Source organism: Equus quagga, chromosome 10 (assembly GCF_021613505.1).
Source record: "Equus quagga isolate Etosha38 chromosome 10, UCLA_HA_Equagga_1.0, whole genome shotgun sequence".
Lineage (NCBI taxonomy): Eukaryota > Metazoa > Chordata > Mammalia > Perissodactyla > Equidae > Equus > Equus quagga.
The window spans coordinates 107,378,289-107,399,399 of record NC_060276.1 but is presented as its reverse complement, the minus strand read 5'-3'; the positions used below and the strand labels follow the sequence as shown (position 1 = coordinate 107,399,399).

Here is a 21,111-nt window from a genome sequence, read left to right as displayed (position 1 = left end):
ATACTAAAAAGTCACATCAACAGCATCACTGATTTCTCCAGAAGTCTTTACTATGAAGCTGTCAATCTAATGGTAGCAGGTACTAGTTTTCCAACTCTTAATTTTCACTTGAAAGCTCAAATTTTGTCACCATCAACAAATGCTCAGTTGTTTTCCTTGAAGCGACAGGCTCATTTTGTCCATTCTTGAGGAAATGTTGACCATATATCCAAGTTTGAATAACCAGTCTGTCAGTTGTTCTTTCAAGTAAACACGGTGTTCCATGAAAAACAGTTCAGTTTGCAACTCAAATAATCGCACAAGTGTTTTTCCTTGAGACAACTGTTGAACTTTGTGATACATGAAGAAGTGCTTCATGTAGCACTTCCTACTTTGTCACACGAAATAGTAAAAAGATGTGTACTCAAGGGCTGGAATTAATGAGATTAATAATTTTTACTGCTTGTCAGGGACATTCTTTTCTTTTCTTTTTTTTTTTTTTAAGGAAGATTAGCCCTGAGGTAACTGCTGCCAATCCTCCTCTTTTCTCTGAGGAAGACTGGCCCTGAGCTAACATCCGTGCCCATCTTCCTCTACTTTCTACGTGGGACGCCTACCACAGCACGGCTTGCCAAGCAGTGCCATGTCGCCCAGGATCCGAACCGGCGAACTCTGGGCCGCTGAGAAGCAGAACATGAGAACTTAACCGCTGCGCCACTGGGCCGGCCCCAGGGACATTCTTAAGTAAAACTAGCTTAAAAAATTTTTTTTTTGAGTTTCTATGTTTGCTTTGGTAGGTAACTTTTATCAAGTTAAGAAAATTTCAATTATTCTTAGATTTCTAAGAGATATTTAAAATCACAAATATGTATTGAACTTTATCAAATTTGCAAAAATCCAACTAATTCTACAGCTGATGGTCCAGCGAATCAAATCAGCAACAGACTTACCCGGACTCCACCCCACTTTCGGCCTGCCATTATCAAGCTGCGGCCCAACAAAGCCTGGGCTGCAACAGACAAGACTGGCTCTGTAAAAGCAAGCAAGCTGACCAGAAGATAAACATCTACTTCACCTACATGTCTTTGCACAGTACAAAATAAGGTCTGCTGAATGTGATTTTGGCAATTTGAGGTCATTCTGGACAACTGATTTACCATTAGAAAATATCATCTTCAGTACAGATTTGTAACAAATTCACTCACCCAGAAAATGCAACCCCTATATTTGGAGTCTGGCCAAATGGATTCATTCAAATCAAACAACCAAAACCACAAAAATAAAAACAGAAAAAGTATACATTTCCCTCATATATCACTCTTAAAAAAAATTTTCAGAAGAATCATGAAAAAATGTGATAGTTTGAAAAGAATCAATTGCATACACTGTTCAAAGTTATTTCATATTTTATTTTCTAATTGCAATAGTTTGCATCTGATTTCTTTACATCATTCCAAATGATGAGAAAGGAAACCTCCAAATCAGTTAGTACTAATTAACTGTCATGAATCTAAAGTAAAAGGACATAAAGGGACTCATTAAAGACTTAAGAATGAAATATGACCAGAGCTATCCACATTAATAACTATAAACTTTCTCTAAAGAAATATAGAGCAGTCGGTATTTTGACAGACATCTTAAAGCAATTTAGAGACTTTCGTCTGTTAGTCTTATGCTGAATTAAATGAGGGTGATAGCAATTATTTTAAATACTGTGTTGACATGAATATACAAATATATATTCCACACATTTCTTTTCTTATAGGAACCAAAGACTGCAAGTAAAAGAAATGGTTAACTAGAGAATATAAAAGACGTGCATATTCTATCTTACACAGTCCTGGGTATCAAGTGAAGAGTGGCAGACATTACTTTAATTGCATTACACGTATGAACACATAAATTATGAATCCTCTCAACAATTCTGCGATTCTGCAGGTAGTGCTCTCATCGGCCCCATCTTACAGGTGAGGAGCCTGAAGCTCAGACAAGCTGAAGAAGGTGCCAGTGGTCACTTGCAGGTAAAAGGCAGAGTGGGGGTTGGGGCACAGGCCACCTGAGCCCAGGACCCATGCTCATCCCTCTCCATCCCACTGCCTCCTAAGCACCTGGCAGCTGAGGGGAACAGAGAACACTCTCCAAATTCCGCCAACACACTCTCCAAATTCCTTGGTTCACTCTACACCTGAGAGGCTAGTGCCTATCACACTTGTAGCAAGACTTAATTCAGATGTTGTTCTTTTCTGAATAGGAAGAAAAAAGCAAGGAGAAAAAGGATGGTAGCTTAAGGTAAATCAAAAACACAAAGTGGTGTGTGAAAGTTCATGGGAGCCTGAACAGTGTAAATGAAACTTCCCCTTACTAAGCAGGATGAAGATCTAAACGTCTCGTACCAACACAAATCTGTTCAATCTTTATGAGAGCCAAGTAACAAAGAACCTCACTTTCATTCTGATGCTTGAACTGTCAGGCCACAGTTAATGTTGAATGTTGTTAAATCTGTACACAATACAAATAAAGTATAAACCCAGCTAGGTATTTTATTTGAAACATGCTTTTACCTATTTGATTACTCAGTTGCTCTGAAGTCAATACTGACAGCAGTTTATACCTATTAAAGATGTCACTCAACATCCTATAATTTAATATTTACACAAGATAAATGAGATTAAGTTAAACTACAAGTCACAAGGAGTTTTGTATTTATAGCCATGATTCCACAGATGTAGTGAGTAAACCAATGGCCATTCCATAACAAAATACAAGAATTTTCATCATGCATAGTTTACAGGCTCCTTAAGAGGTGGTCTGTTTAAGAGGCTGGATGTTCAAGAAAGATTCAACAGCCAAACAATTAAATCTTGGCAAGCCTTTTTTTACACGAATGCTTGGTTTGGTTATTTAGCCACCTTAGTAATACAACATATTTAAACTCTAACTGGAAGTGGAAGAAACACTGCATGAAAAATATAAGCCTATTAAATTCACTAGTAATAACTATTATACCCTCTTAGCAGTAAGAACCAATATTCTTGGATTTCAAACATTTTATTTTTTTCAGGGTACACCTTATAGCATTGCATTATAGGAATCAGAGAATAACGAAAAAAAAAAAAAAACCCCAAACTAAAACAAAACAAAAAACCTTTTCTTGAGGACCACTTCCATTCCTCATTTGAAATATAATCAAATCAATGAAACTATACAATTTCCACATTACAGACAAGTTAGTAAAATAACTCCTCCAAGTAGTGTTGCATATGAGCTACCACTTTGCCCTAACTATTTTAATCATTATGATTCGAGATTTTCCAGGAGGCAACAACAGTAAACAGAGCTGTTACTACCTAGGCCAAGAAAAAAAAATCACTAGCAAACACATGAACTGGGGCCATAGGTGTAATTTTTACAGAACCTGTAGACAAACCATATTTGTCAGAGAAGTAGAAAACTAATGTTTGAGTTGCACCACCCCTACCATGAGTTGTCTCACAGATGCAGAGTTAAAACGTTTCTCGGTAAAATAACGTGAAAGAAGGATCTATATATACTACAAATTTAGCAAAACACTTTTATGTACAGAAGCCTACATCTCAGGAGATTTAGAATACTGATGAAGACAACCACTAACTCAACTCCTCAAGGTTGGTTTCTTACAAGTATTAAAAACCAGCCCACAGTTTCAGATGTCTTCCACCTAGGTAGGTGTTCCGGAACTCCACTGAGTAAGAAACATGAACTCCAACTGTCCACTCACTTTTCTATTCCTCGATTTAATGTTTTATCGTACCTCAGATTTTGACTCCAGTGTGCACACTTAGAAAAGGAAATTACACTAAGTGTGGGATTAGAGAAGATTTGCTTGTTTTTTGAAGCCACATTAATGTTTATCCCCCTTTGTATTACTTTTCATCACTGACAAGTTTTCTGGAGACCAGTAGCATAAAGGCTTCACACGTTACATGATGGATCTCTTCTTTTAAAGCTGCATATGATTTTAATGTGGCTAGTGAGGTCTAACTAGCTCAACCCTTAATTTCATCTTGCTAGAGGTGATAATGAAAAACTAAATAAGGAAGAGTAACTCTAAATTTCCAATAGAATACAAGCAAAAAAATCTGTACAAACAATAAAATACATCCTAAACACAAAGTAAGGGTATAATATACTCTGCAGCATGACATTGTCTTTATTATATTTCTCAGCTGTAGCTCTTGCATTCAGAAACTGGAGACCATCTTTTCATTAAGTTGTTATTCCCTCCTCTTTCCCCAGCTTAGGGAGAGTTTGAAAAGGCTCAATTTGTACAAGTTGTCATGAAATTAAATTTTCATTTATATATAATTTAAGCATTTATAAAGCACTTAAAATTGTAGCTTACATGTATTATGACTTCTGAAATAAAATGACAATCTTTTTCTGTAAAAATATTCTACATACATGCATATGGTCAAAACAATCTTTTCTTGTTTGGGAAATTTCCTTTGCAAAGTAAAAAAAAAAAAGTTGACAATATTTCCAATGTTAAGATAATTGGGTGCCACCTAGTGTTCAATTTCTGCAACTACTAACCATACAAATTCAAAATTGCTATTAAAACCCAGGTTCTAAAAACTGCATTTTGGAAATGCTTTTTTGTTGATATGTTTATAGTGGCAAAAAGATGATGAAAAGAATGTATATGATATCAAAATTAGTATAAAAATAGCCACATGCTACTTGAATATGAAAAACAGACCTAATCATTTTTTACTTCAAATGCAGATTTCTGCCTTTCTTAAATTGTATCAAAATCTCAAGGGAACATCTAGGTAACTGGAATACACAGAAAGTCACTGTACAGACAACAGGCTAGTCAAAACTAGGGCTTAATCATAACTCATAACGAGTGTAGGGCAAAATGGTTTATTCAAAACATATATTTACTTACTGGAAGTGGTCAAAGTAGGAAAGGCAGTAATGCATTTTTTTCTCTTTTTTAAAACAGCAGATGTGGTCTTTTACCCATAAACTCCATTACATTAAAAGAACAAAGTGGGCTTAACACTTTACTTAAGAGAATTCAGCATTACCAGTTTTTAAAGAAATACCTTAGAAACAAATCAGTCTGCTTTAACAAATTGCACTCATGCTAATGAAATTTTAATCTTCAACAGATCACAGCCAAAATCCAAATTGTTGAACAATCCTCAGAGAAACTGGAATGTAAAATGTCGAGTTCAACTTAGATCTGGAAGGGAAAAGAACAGTAGATCAAACAAAAGAAGAATTCCGATATTCCAGTAGTCTACGACTTAGAAGGGAACTTGTACCCCCTTAGGTTATCTGAGAAACAAATCTAGTTTGAAGAGAAAATTGTGTACACTTGGTTTTTCTCAATTCCAGTCTGCTGCCAGTAAATCTTTACAACCTCCTTCAGAACGTTAGATGTCATGCAAAATATTCGAATCAAGTTTAGTGTCTCCTTCCTTTTGTGCTAGTGATTAGAGACTTTTTATTTTGGGGGTGGGAGCAGACACAGGGAGCATTATTTCTTTAAGGAAGGGACAAGCGTGATACTGACCCAATTCCCCTCCTCCGAGTCAACCTGGTTCTAAGAATGAAGGCTAGAACACCTATATATCATCTGGAGAAATGTCTTAGGAAGGAGTAGGGTTCTTAGGTGACAGACAAAGCAAGCTCTACAAAAGCAATGTTCAAGATAAGTCAAATTCCTTTAATAACCACTGTCTTTATCATCTCTTTCCCTGCCAGTCTGCTGGGCCCAGTTCTGAAAAGTGCTGGCAGAAATTCAGAACATTTTTTCTTAGAAAATCTTGACTCTACTTGACCTATCCCCTCTGTGTATGTGGCTTCATATTCAGGCATGATCTGTGGTTAGGGTCTTAATTTCCTAAACAGACCTAACCCCAGCTCAGTTAAAATGTTCAGATTACCCCTTAACCTACAACACAATAGCTCCATGTCAGGTTCTTGTCACAGAATATAATCCATAAGTCTACTGTCAAAGTATCACTAACAGTTTAGTCACAAGAATCCTCTGGCTCAGGGTCTCCAAAGGAAAGTACATTAACAAAATAATAGAATGATGTATTTATTCCTTATCCTTTTTTGTTTTCTATTTCACGGTATGCTTTGAAATGTACATAGCATTAGCAGAGTAATACTCTATGTTTAAAAATTCATAAACACATATACACATTGGGGATATGTACTTAAATTTTCCTTAATTCATGGTGTGAGTATTCTAAATGGTTTGGAGATGCATCAAAATAGAAGCTGGATTGATGGATGAATAAAGGTATAGACAGACGTGATAAATCAAGCATAAAAAAATGAACTGTAGAATCAGTGGTGGGTATCACTTGTGATGCCTAACTCAAGACTTCCCCAAGACCAGCCTTTGTATTTTTGAAAAGTTCTGGTAATTCTGTTGCACAGTCTTGGTCAAGAACAATTGCCATAGGTATACTAAAATTTCACCTTTGGATAAAATCGAACATTAGTAGTAGTATTTTCAGATTTATATACATGAGTGGTTTCTCAACTACATTTTTATTTAAACAGAGTTGAAAAGAAGAATTCAAACCAGATTTAAGAGTAACTTATAATACCACCCCAATTATTAAATAAATTTATACTGCCAAAAACTAAGTTTGAATTTCATTTAAACATTGTAACAGCAAAAGGGCAATGAGGCATTTACTCTTGTGAACATCACTGCTTTATTGTTAGGAAAAACAATACATTTCCCTCAAAATAAACACACCAACTCCAAACCAAGAGTCTGCCAATAGTGTATATCCAACAGATAAAGTAACATAATTGGCAAAAGGCTTCCACTGAGAAGGCCTTTAATGTATGTTGTAATTCCAATGCTTCATCTCAAGCTGTTTCAAACAAGATTCTTCTTTTAACATACTAGTATTCAATTGAGAAGGCCTATTTCTTTGATAAGATCTTATATTTCTCACAACTCTCTGCTAACTTTCCTCATAGCTATCTCTCTAGACACTCAATTTAAAAGTTATGATTCCAATGCCTAGCACTTCATATTGCCAAAGCAAATATTGATCTTTTCAGGCAGAAGTGTTGAATGAGATTATAAAGAATTCTCAAAGTATAAAGAGTTTGGTTGTCTTCTAAGTACTGAATATTTTAATTCATGGAGAAGTCTCAAAATATACCCTTAATTAAGTGTTCAATAGTCTTACGTTAAAAGATGCTAGGGGAAAGAGCTGGTTTCTCTGTGGATAATCCACAAACAAAAGTTGAAAAATGCAAGGTACATCTACTTACGTCATCGATGTCTTCATCATCATCTCCAATGTCATCAAACTGGATTTCGTCGTCATCTCCAGGACCAAATGTATCAGTTTCATTGATTTTAGCTAAAGAAACAATAATATACTCATAACCAAATATTATTAAAATGAATAACTGCCTCACTAAAAGAAGTGCGCTGATACCAAATGTTGAACTATAAAAGGAGACCTCTTACAAGTCAAACTTGTAATTTAATTTCACCTAAGTTTCATTATCATAAAGATCCTAACTTCCACCTAACAACCCTACTATACAGAACAGTATTTTATACAACAAAATCTCTGACAAAGTCACTGCTAAGTCAAGATGGAAAGCGTGTGTACAATTTTCTTTTGCTTGCAAAGGTATTTCTAGTTAAGGCAAGCTCTAATTACTACAACTTCTGAAGCCATTCCAGCTCTGCTTCAAAAAAGGTTTGAGCACATGCTAACAACTCACCAATCACCAGATAGACTCATCAATCAGAAAGATTTGGTCAAATCATGCTTATCCCCTAAGCAATGAAAATGAACCAGGAAGTGCTAGTCCTATGTTCTATTTCCAGATATATTAGCAGTTCCTAGATTGGAAATGCCAAGTAAATAATTTCAGCAGGGTTTTCAGGCTTATGTAAAATTATACTGTTTTCATGATAATATGCAACAGAGCCAAAAAAAAAAAATTACTTCCAAGTGAAAAATGTAGACTTACAAAACAGTACATAAAGTACATATCTCTTTTTATGAGGTTATGAGGGACTTATTTTTGTTTTATTTAAATTTTCTGTATTAAGAACACATAACTTCTGTATGGGGTGGGCAAAGAATACTGGTTTTAAAAAAATCCTATAGGATACTATGCTACTAGGATAAGATGAACTAAAAACTGACTTTTTAATAAACAAACAACAGTATCCAATTACTATCCTTGCTTCACATTTAAAGTAGATGAATATTGATAGTCCCTTGACAAAGGAATTTTAAAATAAATACTATAATAAAATTATTCCTTTGACTGGTATTATGCAGAAGTCTGGGGCTTAGAAAGTATAACTCCTCAAATGTGACACAAGTATATTTATTAGGAACAGAATCCCAGTTACTTTTTTCTTAAGGTATCTAGCGTTATGAAATATAAGCAGGCATACTTAAAACAAATCATGTAAGCACAAAAGTAAATATGCAAAATCCACAAAATTCTATCAAAATCCCTTCACCCAAATACCACCATGATAGGTTGATATAACTCAGACATTACCATGTTCTGGAAGCTCGCCATATGCCTTCAGACTTCTAGCTTCATCTGCATTGTATTTTAAAATTACATCAGCTTTATTATCCTTAAAAAGACACAAGTAACTTTTAGAACTGATTATGCCAAAATCTTACGTTATTTCATAAATTACTTTCAAATTGGATAAAAAATTAAATCTCTCTGTTCTGTTACAAACTTTTCTTTTTTTAAATTTTAAAGTTTTCTCCTACCTTCTGAAAAACATCCTTGGATTTAACCCAGTATGAAGCAGCTTGTATGAATAAACGAACACTGATCAACAAGCTTAGGAAGATATTTACAGATCTCAGAGCAAAACTGTGCAGACCCAATCTTTTAGATTATTTACTATTACCCTTTGATTATAAGTCTTCTGAAATACAAAAATTCCCTGCAACTGAAATTTATAGGGTGATTAAACACTCTAATTAAAAAACTAAGACTGGTATAATGACCTAAGGAAATTAACACACTTTTCCATGTATCGGTGGTTCTTAAGGTATGAGTTGATCAGAATCTCCGTGGAGCTTTCGCATCTCTTGAAGACAGATCAGTAAATGTGAAGCCCATGAATTTGTATTTTTAAAAGCTCTTTGGGTGTTTCTGATGCCAATGTCCCCCTGAAAACTACTGCCTTAGAATGTTCACATTTCCCCATTTGAAAAGAATCTGCCTCAGTTAAGAAAAAGGGTTGAAGCCGATTGTTTCAATTTCTTCCCTTAAATACTCATCTAAATTTAGAGCACACATTTCTATCATGGTTTGTACTGTAATTACTTGTGTGCCTGTCTTATTCTCTCCACTACCAGGCCATAAGCATTTTGCGGGATGGGAGCTTGACTCATTCAGCTGTATCTCTTAGAAAAATGGTTTCTAGATTTTGATTTCAAGATGCAGAAACTAAGGGGAAAAAAAAAAAAAGGGGATGGGAGGGAGGTCAGACATAAGATTACATTTTTATTGTGCCGAGTGGTTAAGGTTGCGCACTCCGCTTCAGCAGCCCAGGTTTTTGCTGGTTCAGATCCTGGGCGCGGACCTAGCACTGCTCATCAAGCCATGCTGAGGCAGTGTCCCACATAGGACAACCAGAAGGACCTACAACTAGAATATGCAACTATGTACTAGGTGGCTTTGGGGAGAAGAAAAATAAAAAAATTTAAAAAAAATGCAGAGTGGTATCTTCTATAAAAACATAATACCACTCATTCAAAATAAAGGGAACTTTTTAAATATCAAAAATAGGAAAAAGCACCATTTAGCTTCATAAAAAATTAACACTGTCTATATTTCTTCTATAGTGAAAATGTGGACTCCACAGACTGGCATTTGGGAACCACACTCCCTGGGGTACCTAACACAATGCCAAAGACATAACTGGCTCTTAAGAAATGTTTGTTGACACAATGGTGAGCAGCATACCGGGCTGGAACTGGTCAAATATGGTTATGACTTATGTTCTAAACATTAACGGCTCATCAAATTCAAGCAAGTGACTAACGAAAATTTTAATTTTGTTTTTACCTGGTAGTCTCGGAGACCGACCAATATGATGTCTGAGGTATTTATCCAAACCTATAAAAGAAGTTACTGCATGTTATATTTAAAATAAAAATAAAGAATCAGGAACAACATTGAGTCAGTCCTCCCATAAACTACACATACTGTTCATCCAACTGTGGGTGAAGTACCTGTATTTAGAATTAGGAAAAAAACCTATAGCAAGCAACTGAGCCTGTTTCAAATTTTCTGTCATTTGCGATGTTAAAAAAAATAATTTTATTTAACTACTTGACAATTTAATAATCCCAGAGGAACGATTAGTTTAGAAATTAAGGGATTTTTAATAGCGAACCAATTCAAGTGGTTAGTTATCCATCCACTACATATGAGAATAGAAAATCAGAAATGTGGTTTTATCTCCCTCCCTCTCATCCTTCCTTCTGCTCACCCACCCACCCACATACAGACAGCTGGCAAAACCCCCTTAGTTTGGTATCAGAAGGGTTAACAAACCAAATTGAAAAAAAAATCATACAATCAGAGTTGGGGGGACTTTTAACCAACTTGATTAATATATTTGCCTGAACATCTACCGTGATGGGAAATTAGTCATTACTTTCCCCAAGCCAGCCCATTCATAATCACAATTCAGAAAATTTAACACTTATTTAACACAATATTCAAATTTTCTTAATAACATCCTTTACAGCTATTTCTCAAATCAGAATCCAAACAAGGGCCACCTACTGCATGTGACCATTAGGTCTCTCTAACCTCTGTCAAACTGGAATAGCCCCCCCCCCAGGCTTTTTTCCTTTCATGACACTAAAATACTGTATTTAAGAGCCAGGCCATTTGTTTTGCAGAGTGTCCTTCAATTTGGATTTGTTAACTGTTTCCTCATGATTAGATTCACGTTAAACATTTCTGGCAGGAATACAACATAGGCGATGCAGTGAGTCTTTAAATAGAATTTGTATAACATTACCATCAAGGATCTTGCTGTTTTGATTTATTATAGGTCAATTATCATTCTACTGAAATCTTTTGGGAGCTTACAAAAGTGAGGTCCTTGTCCATAAAAACTGTTGAGCCGTTTTTCCCTCTTAATCACAATTTTTTATTGAAGTCAAACAAATCTCTACACCTACCTTTTTTCTCAATTTCCCTCTGATGTGACATAACCTCTTTACACCATCAAAACACATCGCTTCTAATCGTCCATTTCCCAACATTTTGATTACTTGAGCATACTCTGGGGGAGGGAAAAGAAAAGGGTATAGAGTATTATTCAATTTTGATAAAAGCAACTTAAAAGTCCACATAAATTGACTAGAACACATAGGTGTATTGGCTGGAAATAAATATGTGCAGTAAAATAAATACAAGGGAGAGACACCAACCTAGTTAATAGCAGAGCGAGAACCAAAACTCTGCAATGCCATTTCTATGACAAGCTATCTCTGCTATCAGAAATGCCTTATCTACTCACTTTGCATAAGCAGACCGACTATTGTCTTCATGATTACATGCTCTACTTTTGGAGATGAAGGTGACCTGTCTCAAAATGTACACTACCTCTCATTAATCTCTCACATCTGGATCCTCGCCCAATTTGGATCTCTCTTCCCTCAAAACCTTTAGAGGCTAATCTCAACACAATTTTTGGTACATTTGGCAAATAACAGTAGCTTAAATGTTAATAATGTATTTGTTAAATTAGAATACCTTAGTGATTATTCTAAAGGCCAGAAAGATGTTCTCAGGCAAAATGCCAAACTTTTAATCAAAATCTTTCCAAAAGGGTACCCAGGAAGCGACCTGGTTTCAGTGCCACTTGCAAAACTGAGAGGAGGCGGAGATTACAAGCATTAGCTTGCACGTGGGCCTGTCTTCTGTCATTAAATGACAGAAAACACAGGGGAAGGGTGGGCACATCACTTCAGAACCCCTTAGCTCACTCAAGTTGTACGGAAGACTGACCCCCAAAGAGGATATCCACTAACTTGTAAATACACTCAAATGTAACTTTGAAAGGCTCAAGTGCAGGGCTGACATGTGGAAGTGAGTTACTCAGGCTACAGTGAACCTTGTGCCTCAACATGGCCAGTCACTTCAAAGGCAGCCTCTCTTCCAAAGTGGGGAAAAGATATGAAAAAGAAAAAGTAGTGGCGGTCAAAATAAAGTCAACTGCTAACGGAGGCAAGAATGACTAAGGCTAAGAAACAACAAGGCCTTCTAGCCAGAAAATATGTTTCATCTTTAACAGCTTATACATACAGCATGAAACAAAGCCACCAAAGTTGTACAGAAAGACAATCCAAAAAAGTTCTTTTTGTTAAAAAGTGCTGGAATTATCGGGATAATTGGACAAATTTGAATACGGACTAGATAGTAGATAAATAATCCATTCATGTTTAATTACCTGAATGGGATAATTCTACTGCAGTTATATAAGAGACTACACTTGTTCTTAGGAGACACACGATAAAGCAGTAAGGGAAAAGTATCATGATGTCTGCGACTAATTTGTAAATGGTTCAGGAAAAACACACACACAGATGAAGGGTTTAAGGGAGTTCATTGTACTAAAACTGCAACTTTTCTGAAGGTTTGAAATTATGCAAAATAAAAATATAGGCAACTAGTGTTCCATACCTTGGTCTGGCACTTACAAACTCTTAATTGGTTTGTTTGAAAAGGTCAATCAACTGTTCAATTTCATTTTATTCTATTTTGTGAGATGATGTGCTAGTGGCACTGGAGAAGTGAGGGAAAGGCCTGGATTCGTCCCTCAAATATCCATGGTCTACTGAAAATACTATGTAGCACCATTTACCATGAAAAAAGGTCTACTAAATCATGGAATTATCAGCCATAGCTTTTGAGGCTTAATTCTCTCTGAATTGTACAATTTACTCTCAGTTACAACACGAGTGTTCATGCAAAACAATGAAACCTATATGTTTAAAGAAATGCCACCCAACCTTAATGCAGCCTGAACATACCAAGAAATGATTTCCAAAAGACAGGCTCTGGAGAAGTGTGGGGGAGGAGAAATGGAGAAGAGCATAAAGGGACATGTGATTTATTGCTCAGGATTATGAATAGTATCTCTTTTATATCCAGAAATTGAAATTCTTTATTTAAAAAAGAAAACTATTACTCAAAGAAACATAACTTATGAAAACACTTACCTTGTCCATCTTCTTTGAACACCAGCTCTCTTTTTTCAGATTCATTTTCATTCTTACCTCTGCGTCTATTTTTACCTCCTTTACCTAATGGTTTTAAAGAAAGACATTAATTATCTGCAAAACAGTAGGAAAAGAAACTAAACTAAATTAAGGCTTACAAAATATTTTTCAAAAATCACTTAAATTTAAAACTTCACCTAATTTGGTCATGCAATCATATTACATACACATATCACCACTCCCCTACCCTTCTTGAAAACTCTTTTTGGGATATTTCTGACATAAAATACAAACAAACAAATCAAAAGCAGGTATTATACACAAGTATACAAATCCCTTTCTGAGGACATCTGCAGTCAATGACCAAACTGCCCTGGATCATAAAGATAATGACCATTTGGTTGAGTACACTGTTTACTGAACCCCTCCTACAGTGGCCTACATGGGCCAAGGTGGGAGATATAATGGGTCTTGATATGTTTTATTAAAATGTCCTGTCTCTCCTATACTTGACCCCCGCCCCTGCCAAAGGCCCGAGTGCAAGCAGGAGATGACTGAAAAATAAAAAAAGGAAAAAAGGTAAAGTTACAGCTACTGGAATGGGACACACTGATTTTGTGGTGGTGAAGGGAAAGCAACACTCTGGCAACCCCGAAGAGTTTGAATTTTATCCTACAGCTGTGGGATACACTGAGCAAGATACTAGAAACTAAAAAGCAAGGTGTTAATTGCCTGTACTTGGAAGCAACCAAGATGTCCTTCAGTAGGTGAATGGATAAACTGTGGTATGCCCATACAATGGAATATTATTCAGCAATAAAAAGGAATCAGCTCTCAAGCCCCCAAACATGGAGGAACCTTAAATACATATTGCTAAGGTAAAGAAGCCAATTTGTAAAGGCTGAATAGTATGATTCTGACTATATAACATTCTGGAAAAGGCAAAACTATGGAGAGAGTGAACAGATCAGTAGTTGCCAGGAGCTGGGAAGGGGGAAAGGAAAAGCAGATAAATAGGTGAAGCACAGAGGATTTTTACGGCGGTGAAAACTATTATTTTGTATGATACCATAGTGGTGGACATATGCCAGTATACATTTGTCAAAACCCATACAACGTACAACACGAAGAATGAATCTTAATGTAAACTACGGACTTGAGTTAATAATAATGCATCTATATTGGCTCACGAAGATGTTAGTAATAGAGAAAACAGGGGCCGGCCCAGATGCTTAGCCGTTAAGTGCACATGTTCTGCTTCAGAGGCCTGGGGTTTGCCGGTTCGGATCCTGGGTGCGGGCATGGCACCGCTTGGCAAGCCATGCTGTGGCAGGCGTCCCACATATAAAGTAGAGGAGGATGGGCACAGATGTTAGCTCAGGGCCAGTCTTCCTCAGCAAAAAGAGGAGGACTGGCAGCAGATGTTAGCTCAGGGCTAACCTCTCTCAAGGAAAAAAACAAAAAATAGAGAAACCAGTGTGGGGAGTATATGGGAACTCTGTACTTTCTGCTCATTTTTCTGTAAATGTAAAACTGCTCTAAAAAATAAAGCCCATTTAAAAAAACAATAAAAAGCAAGGTGCAACAGGGATGCAATCAGCAAAATCCAGACTGGGGGGCAATTCTACATGACAAAGAAAATGTATTTTCTTCAATAGATACATTATGAAGAAAAAAACCATAAATGGATGGGGAACCTACATATTAAAAGAGACTTAAAAAGACACATCAATCACTGGCAATGTGTAGACAACATCTAGATCCTTATTTGGTGTGGATGGTGCACGTTTAGCCATGAATTGATGGTGTCCAGGGCCAGGAGATGAGTACATAGAGATTCATCAGTCATGTGCAACACAATGACGTTTTGGTCAACAAAGGATGGCATATATGGGGCACAATGGTGGCCCCATAAGATTAGTACCACAGAGCCTAGATGTGTAGTAGGCTATACCATCCAGGTTTATATAAGTACACTCTACGATGTTCGCACAATGACGAAATTGCTTAACAAAACATTTCTCAGAACATATCCCTGTCATGAAGCGACACATAACTGTATACTAGTCTACCTTTGTAATATATTCAAAATTCTTCATAATATAAGTTTAAAAATAGAGGAAGAAGAGTATAAAGCTACCATTGGTGTAAAAAAAGGAAACGTTATTCATATTTTCTTATATATACATAAAATAATCTCTGGAAGGGCATTATAGAAAAAGGTTAACAATGATTGCCTGGCGGAAGGAGAACTAGCTGGCAATGGGACACATGTAGGAATGACATTTCAATTTCTACACTTTTCAAAATTGGAATTGTGAATATATTTACTATTCAAAAATTTAATACTTCGACAAAAAGCAGAAGTGTGACATGATCCTCTGGGTGGGAAAACCTGGTAAGAAGGTCACTGTCCTTACTACACGTAGAATGAAGTAGGCCTAGCCTAGCCAAGAAGAGGAAGGGACAAATAACAGGAATACTTCTGAGATGTTAACAAGAGAATTGAGACTAGATGGAGAGGGAAGGAGGAGTAAAGAACATATGGAACTTTTACAGAAACCTCTCAAGATCTCAGTTCCGGCCTCTATAAAATGAAGGCATTAGAACAGAAGATCCAAACACCTCTCTATTCTTTCCACCATTTAGGATTCTAGAATTCTTCTATCTACTGTTGTCCTTAAAAATCTGTAATTCTCCTCCCCTTGTTTTTCATACTTTAAATAATGACACTGCTGATCACTTCATTTCTCAACGATTTTTCTGACTTTTAAAGGGCCACCTGCACTATTTTGACCTTTCGTCAGTTTCCCCCACTTACGTCTATCCCTTTGAAGCTTCAGTAAGCCCAAATTCCCACCTTCTGCTCACCCACTTTCTAGGGAAATTTATTTTTCTCTCATCTATCACTTTTATGCTAATAATTTAAAACTCAGTTTACTTTTATACAAAGCTGGTTATTAATCAACATCCTTGTTTCTGTTATTGGTAACATAACTACCTTAAAGAATATAAATCTCTCAACCTATGAACACGACACCAATCTACCTCTCAATACTTCTCTTCCACTACCTCATGCTTCAATCCAAAGTTGACTTCTCACTGTCCCAGGAACTCGCCCTCAACACGCCTATGAATATGAGATAGGTACTATTTTGTCTTTATTTCACAAGGTTAAGTGGCTTATCCAAGGACACAGCACGTGAAGTGAGATCTAGGATTTGAATTGGGCACTACGACCCCAGTGAGTAGGCTCTTAACCACTATGCAAATAATGCCACCCATTTACTTGTCACAATCACCCCATGAGGTAATAATAGTCATTTATCCCCAGTTTACCAGTGACTTCAGTGAAGCTCAGAGAAGTAACTCACTTAACATTAATCAGTGAGTGGGGGTGACCAGATTCAAACCTAATTTTTTGTCCCTGGTCCCCACATTAGGGTATCTCTCCCCAGCATTTTGTTCCCATTCCAGAACCTAAAGCACATTGGCAGCCATTTCCAAAAGACAGGAGAAAGGCTGTAAGTGGTAGTGATACCAAGGGCCTCATGGGAAGAGCCTGGCAGCAGCAGCAGGTTCACAGCCCAGGGTACAGGGTGTGCACCTGGCCCCTGCAAAGGCCGACATGTAACTTCTTGAATCAAGTGCACTTACTGGGGGCTGTCTCACAATGCTCTGTGCCAGTGTTAGGTGGGCCTCTACAATTTCCCGAACTACCCAGAGTCCTTAGAGTTCAACATTTGAGGCATTATTGAGAGAACACCCAAACTAATTTCCCAGGAGGAGAAAAGTATCTTCTGCTTCAAGCCATTAATCACGCTGGATCTCCAAACCAGAGTGCAAGCTCCATCAGGGCAAGGATCATACCTGCTATGTCTACTGAGTTACACACCCGAATTAGGCAATTCTTTGAATGAATCAGTCAACAGTAGCCCCTACATTCCGAAAGGAGTGACAATTTTAAAATTAAAGGTAGTAACTTTCCCAAAATGCGAGAGTACTTTACCCTAAATGCTTCCTGAGTGGGTCAAAAGATACTCTTTTTCCTGAGGTATACACTGATAGAATCTAGAGGATTCTAGAGGAAATAAGCTGGTAAAAATCAGTCCAAAGCAAAGTCATTCAATACTCAGTTCATGGCAATTTATATCCTGACTTGTGTAATCATCACAAGATTATATTCACAGGGCTTCCGGCTTTTCCAATGAACAAAAACGGAAAAATAGGAATTTAGTCCTACATTAGTAAACCTCATCTCATAAAACTCAGGGATCTTGGAACACAGAGGGTTTTAACTGAATCTGTGTTGTAATTCTCAAGTTCACAGTAATGGCGTCCCAGGTGTTCAGTGCATTATTTCTATTTTTTGTATGCCTCAAATGTTATTTATAGAAGAATGATTCGCTGCTTGTCAATTTACCAGAATTAATGATACCCTGATCACCCCCTTCTCTATTTTATTGCCATGTAATGAAATGAACTTTAAAGGAGGCTAGTGAACTAGACGTGACTTAATGTAGGAGTCCCGTCCCCTTGGAACCAAAGGGGAACCTATTATTCGCCTGAGGGTGGAGTCAACAGAAGGGAGGTGACTTAAGCCAACAAATATTTATTGAGCATCTACTAAGTGACAAGTGCTAGCAACCCAACATGATTGAGACAGATACTATTACTGCCCTTTAGAGCTTACAGTCTAGTGAGGGAATTGGAAATCTCATCGCTAGAAATAAAGGTGACAATAAGAAGCCTACTTAAGTGATCCAGCTACCATCTCAGGGGAAATAAAGAATTATATAGGTTACAAGAAAGCTATGACTTCTAAAACCCTATTTTATCACTCCATCTTTCCCAGAATATTCAACAGTAAAACCCTTGCTACAAAAGGGACCTGCAAGTTAGATTTCTGAGGGCAGTAAGATGGAGAGCCCCAGGGGAAGTGCACCACATCTTGCACAGAACTGCAAGCAAATACCCCGAGGGAAAAAATGAGTAGTGACAGCTACAAAGAGGAAATGAGGTAGCATCCCTGGAGCCAGCTGTGAAGTAGAAAAGAGAAAAGAAGTAGGCCTGGGTCAGGCTGGGGGTCTCAAGGATGAATAATCAAAGGGAATTTCTTGTGGGTTGTGAAACATGCTCCTCTCCTGTAGGAAATAAATGTTTTCCCTGTTTCTACTTGCACAATTTCCTTTGAGAAATTATAAGGATACTTAAAAAGATAGAAACATCCTTAAGTCCAAAACTAGGAGAATTTCTTTAGGACTGTTCTGTTTCTACCTAGTTTAGGCCTTCTATTTTGGAAATTCCAAATTACTTTATCCTGAAGTCTGGTAATTTGTGAACGTTTAGCTTCAGAATGGAAAGAACTTAAAGGTCTTTCCTTCCACCACAATATATACATGACCTGAAGCAAAAGGAGAAAACTTGGCTAAATACGGAACTACTGTTCTGCGGGAGTTAAAAAAAAAAAAGAAAGAAAGAAAAGAAAGATAAATCCTGTAAAGGGATGGGGAAGAATAAATCTCTAGAGATGAACCTTAAAAATGCATCCAGGTTTCGTCCACTGTTTATCAGGGAGCGGGAGTAGTCTCAACAATACCCGACAACTGTCCATAAAGAAGCCCATACTGGAGTACCTGATGGCCACTAAAGCAGGCATCACCCTTTGAAAGTTAAGAACTGCCTCCAGGGCTTAACTCCCCTTGCCCGGGAGGGCCAAAGGAGTCTATTTGCAAAGCCCCGCCGCCCCGGGGGAGGTTCCCCCACAGGTTCCCATCGCGCCGCGGCCGGTCTGGCGCGAATCAGGAGCAAAAGCCCTCATCCTCCCGCAGGAGGCCCCACAAAAATGGCGTCGGCTCCACCCCAATGTGACCACACTGGAAGACAGGAGGAACTCCCCAGCTCCTCTCCCGAGCGCAGAAAAGCGTCCGGATCGCCCAGCCGCGGGCACGCAGGGCAGACAGGAATACACAGCAGCCTGGGCGACGCGGAGGCGGCGGGCAGGGCCGGGGAGACCGGGCCGAGAGGAGTCGTGGTCCCGGGGACCAGGCGGCATTACCTTTATTCTTAGGCATGGCGGTGAGTGCGGCCTCGCGGCGTCTCCGACTGCTGTCCGGGTGGCGGCGGCGGCAGCGACTCCTCCGAGGGGCGTGAAGGCCGACGCGTGGGACCGCGCGGAACCAAGCAGAGGCGGGAGGACGGGCCGCGTGCGCGGGACTCTCACGACCGAGTTCCGAAATCCGCCTGCGCCCACGCTCGGCCGCAGCAAATGGCGTCGCGGCGGCTTGCGTCGCTTTTCCCCGCCTCCCAACGCCGACGGGGCCCGCCCCAGACCCTACTGCGCAGGGAGCGGAGGGAGACGTGCTCCCGGAGCGTCCGCGCAGTTCGCAGAGTCGCGCCGGGGGCGGGGCCGTGGCCAGGGAAGAGGCGGAGTCAGGGAGGGAGGGGCCGAGACCCCGGCGTCATACTCAAGGGCGGGTTCAGGTAGCGCCCGCTGATGGCTGACGCCACGATTTTGCCGCTTTGCGACGGACGCGTGTGGGGTTTGAGCTGCTGACTCAGGAACTCACGGCTCAATTTTAACTTGGCTCTTTCACCCTCCCACCCAGGTTGGGAGTCTGAGGGGAAGGGCAAGGCTTTCCTGTCATCCCTATTACTAAAGGATAATATTTTGCATGACACTTGTTGTTACTGTATAAAATATCTGTCTTCCCTAGCTCACTGTAAACCTTATTAGGCAGAGACCACATCTGTTGCTTACTACTCCCAGCACTTAGGGGAATGTCTGCCACATAGTAGGCGCTCAATACACACAGGAAGGGAGGGAGGGGAGAAGATATGGACTGAATCGTGTCCTCTCAAAATTCATATGTTGAATTGCTAACCCCCAATACCTCAGAATGTGACTCTATTTGGAGATAGGGTCTTTAAAGAGATAATTAAGTTGAAATGAGCTCATTACAATAGGCCCTAAACCAATATGACTGGTGTCCTTACAAGAAGAGGAGATTAGGATACAGGCACAGAGGGGAGTGCCATGTGAACCGGTGGCTATCTATAAGCCAAAGAGAGAGGCCTCAGAAGAAACCAACACGTGGACACCTTGATCTCAGACTTATAGCCCCCAGAACTGTGAGGAAATAAATTTTTGTTGTTTAAGCCAGCCAATCTCTGGTATTTTGTTATGGTAGCCCCAGCAAACTAATACAGCTCACTCTGCAGGACAAATAGCTTCACTTTTAAGTCAGCTTATTTTAAATAAATCACCTTTCTGCAAACATTAGGGTTTCAACATTTTCTTTCTAGGGAAATGGACATACCCAAGCGACAGAGAAATAAAGTACAATCGTCCAACACAGTGGTTTTCTCCCAGGGACGTTTAACAGTGTCTGGAGCTACTTCTAGTTGTCACAACTGAGGAAGGAAGGGATTGCTTCTGGCATCTAGTGGGCAGAGGCCAGGGATGCTGCTAAACATCCCATAGTGCACAGGACAGCCCCCCACCCCCCAAACAAAGCATTTTCCAGCTCAAAGCATTTATAGAGCTGATGATGAGAAACCAATGACGGATGTACTTCTTAGAGGGAAACTGGAAGATGATGAGGACTTAAAGTTCTAGGTTTCTCTTTTCATTTGCAATATTTTGCAATTTACACAATTGAGGATGAAAGGATGTCTATGAAATTTATTTAAATTTTGCTTCAAGGCCAAATGATTATGAACTTGTTCTTTGAGTGAGAGAGATCTGGATTCAAATTCAGCTCTGCAGCAACTTATTTCTCTATGATCTTGGACAAGTTATAAGTCTCAGTTTTCTCATCTGTAAATTGGGTTTAGGAATAGTACTTACCATATTGGG

General features: G+C 38.6%; 1 protein-coding gene across 1 annotated transcript; it reads right to left on the bottom strand.

Moving 5' to 3' along the window:
• Positions 1-1,370: 1,370 nt before the first annotated feature.
• On the bottom strand, positions 1,371-19,535 carry EIF1AX (eukaryotic translation initiation factor 1A X-linked). Its single transcript, XM_046673303.1, has 7 exons — positions 19,312-19,535; positions 13,254-13,337; positions 11,208-11,311; positions 10,078-10,128; positions 8,542-8,623; positions 7,279-7,370; positions 1,371-5,209 (listed from the first exon to the last, which is right to left on the bottom strand). Exons 1-7 carry the CDS (start codon positions 19,325-19,327, stop codon positions 5,204-5,206), a joined length of 435 nt encoding a protein of 144 aa, XP_046529259.1. The 5' UTR covers positions 19,328-19,535; the 3' UTR covers positions 1,371-5,203.
• Positions 19,536-21,111: the final 1,576 nt, after the last annotated feature.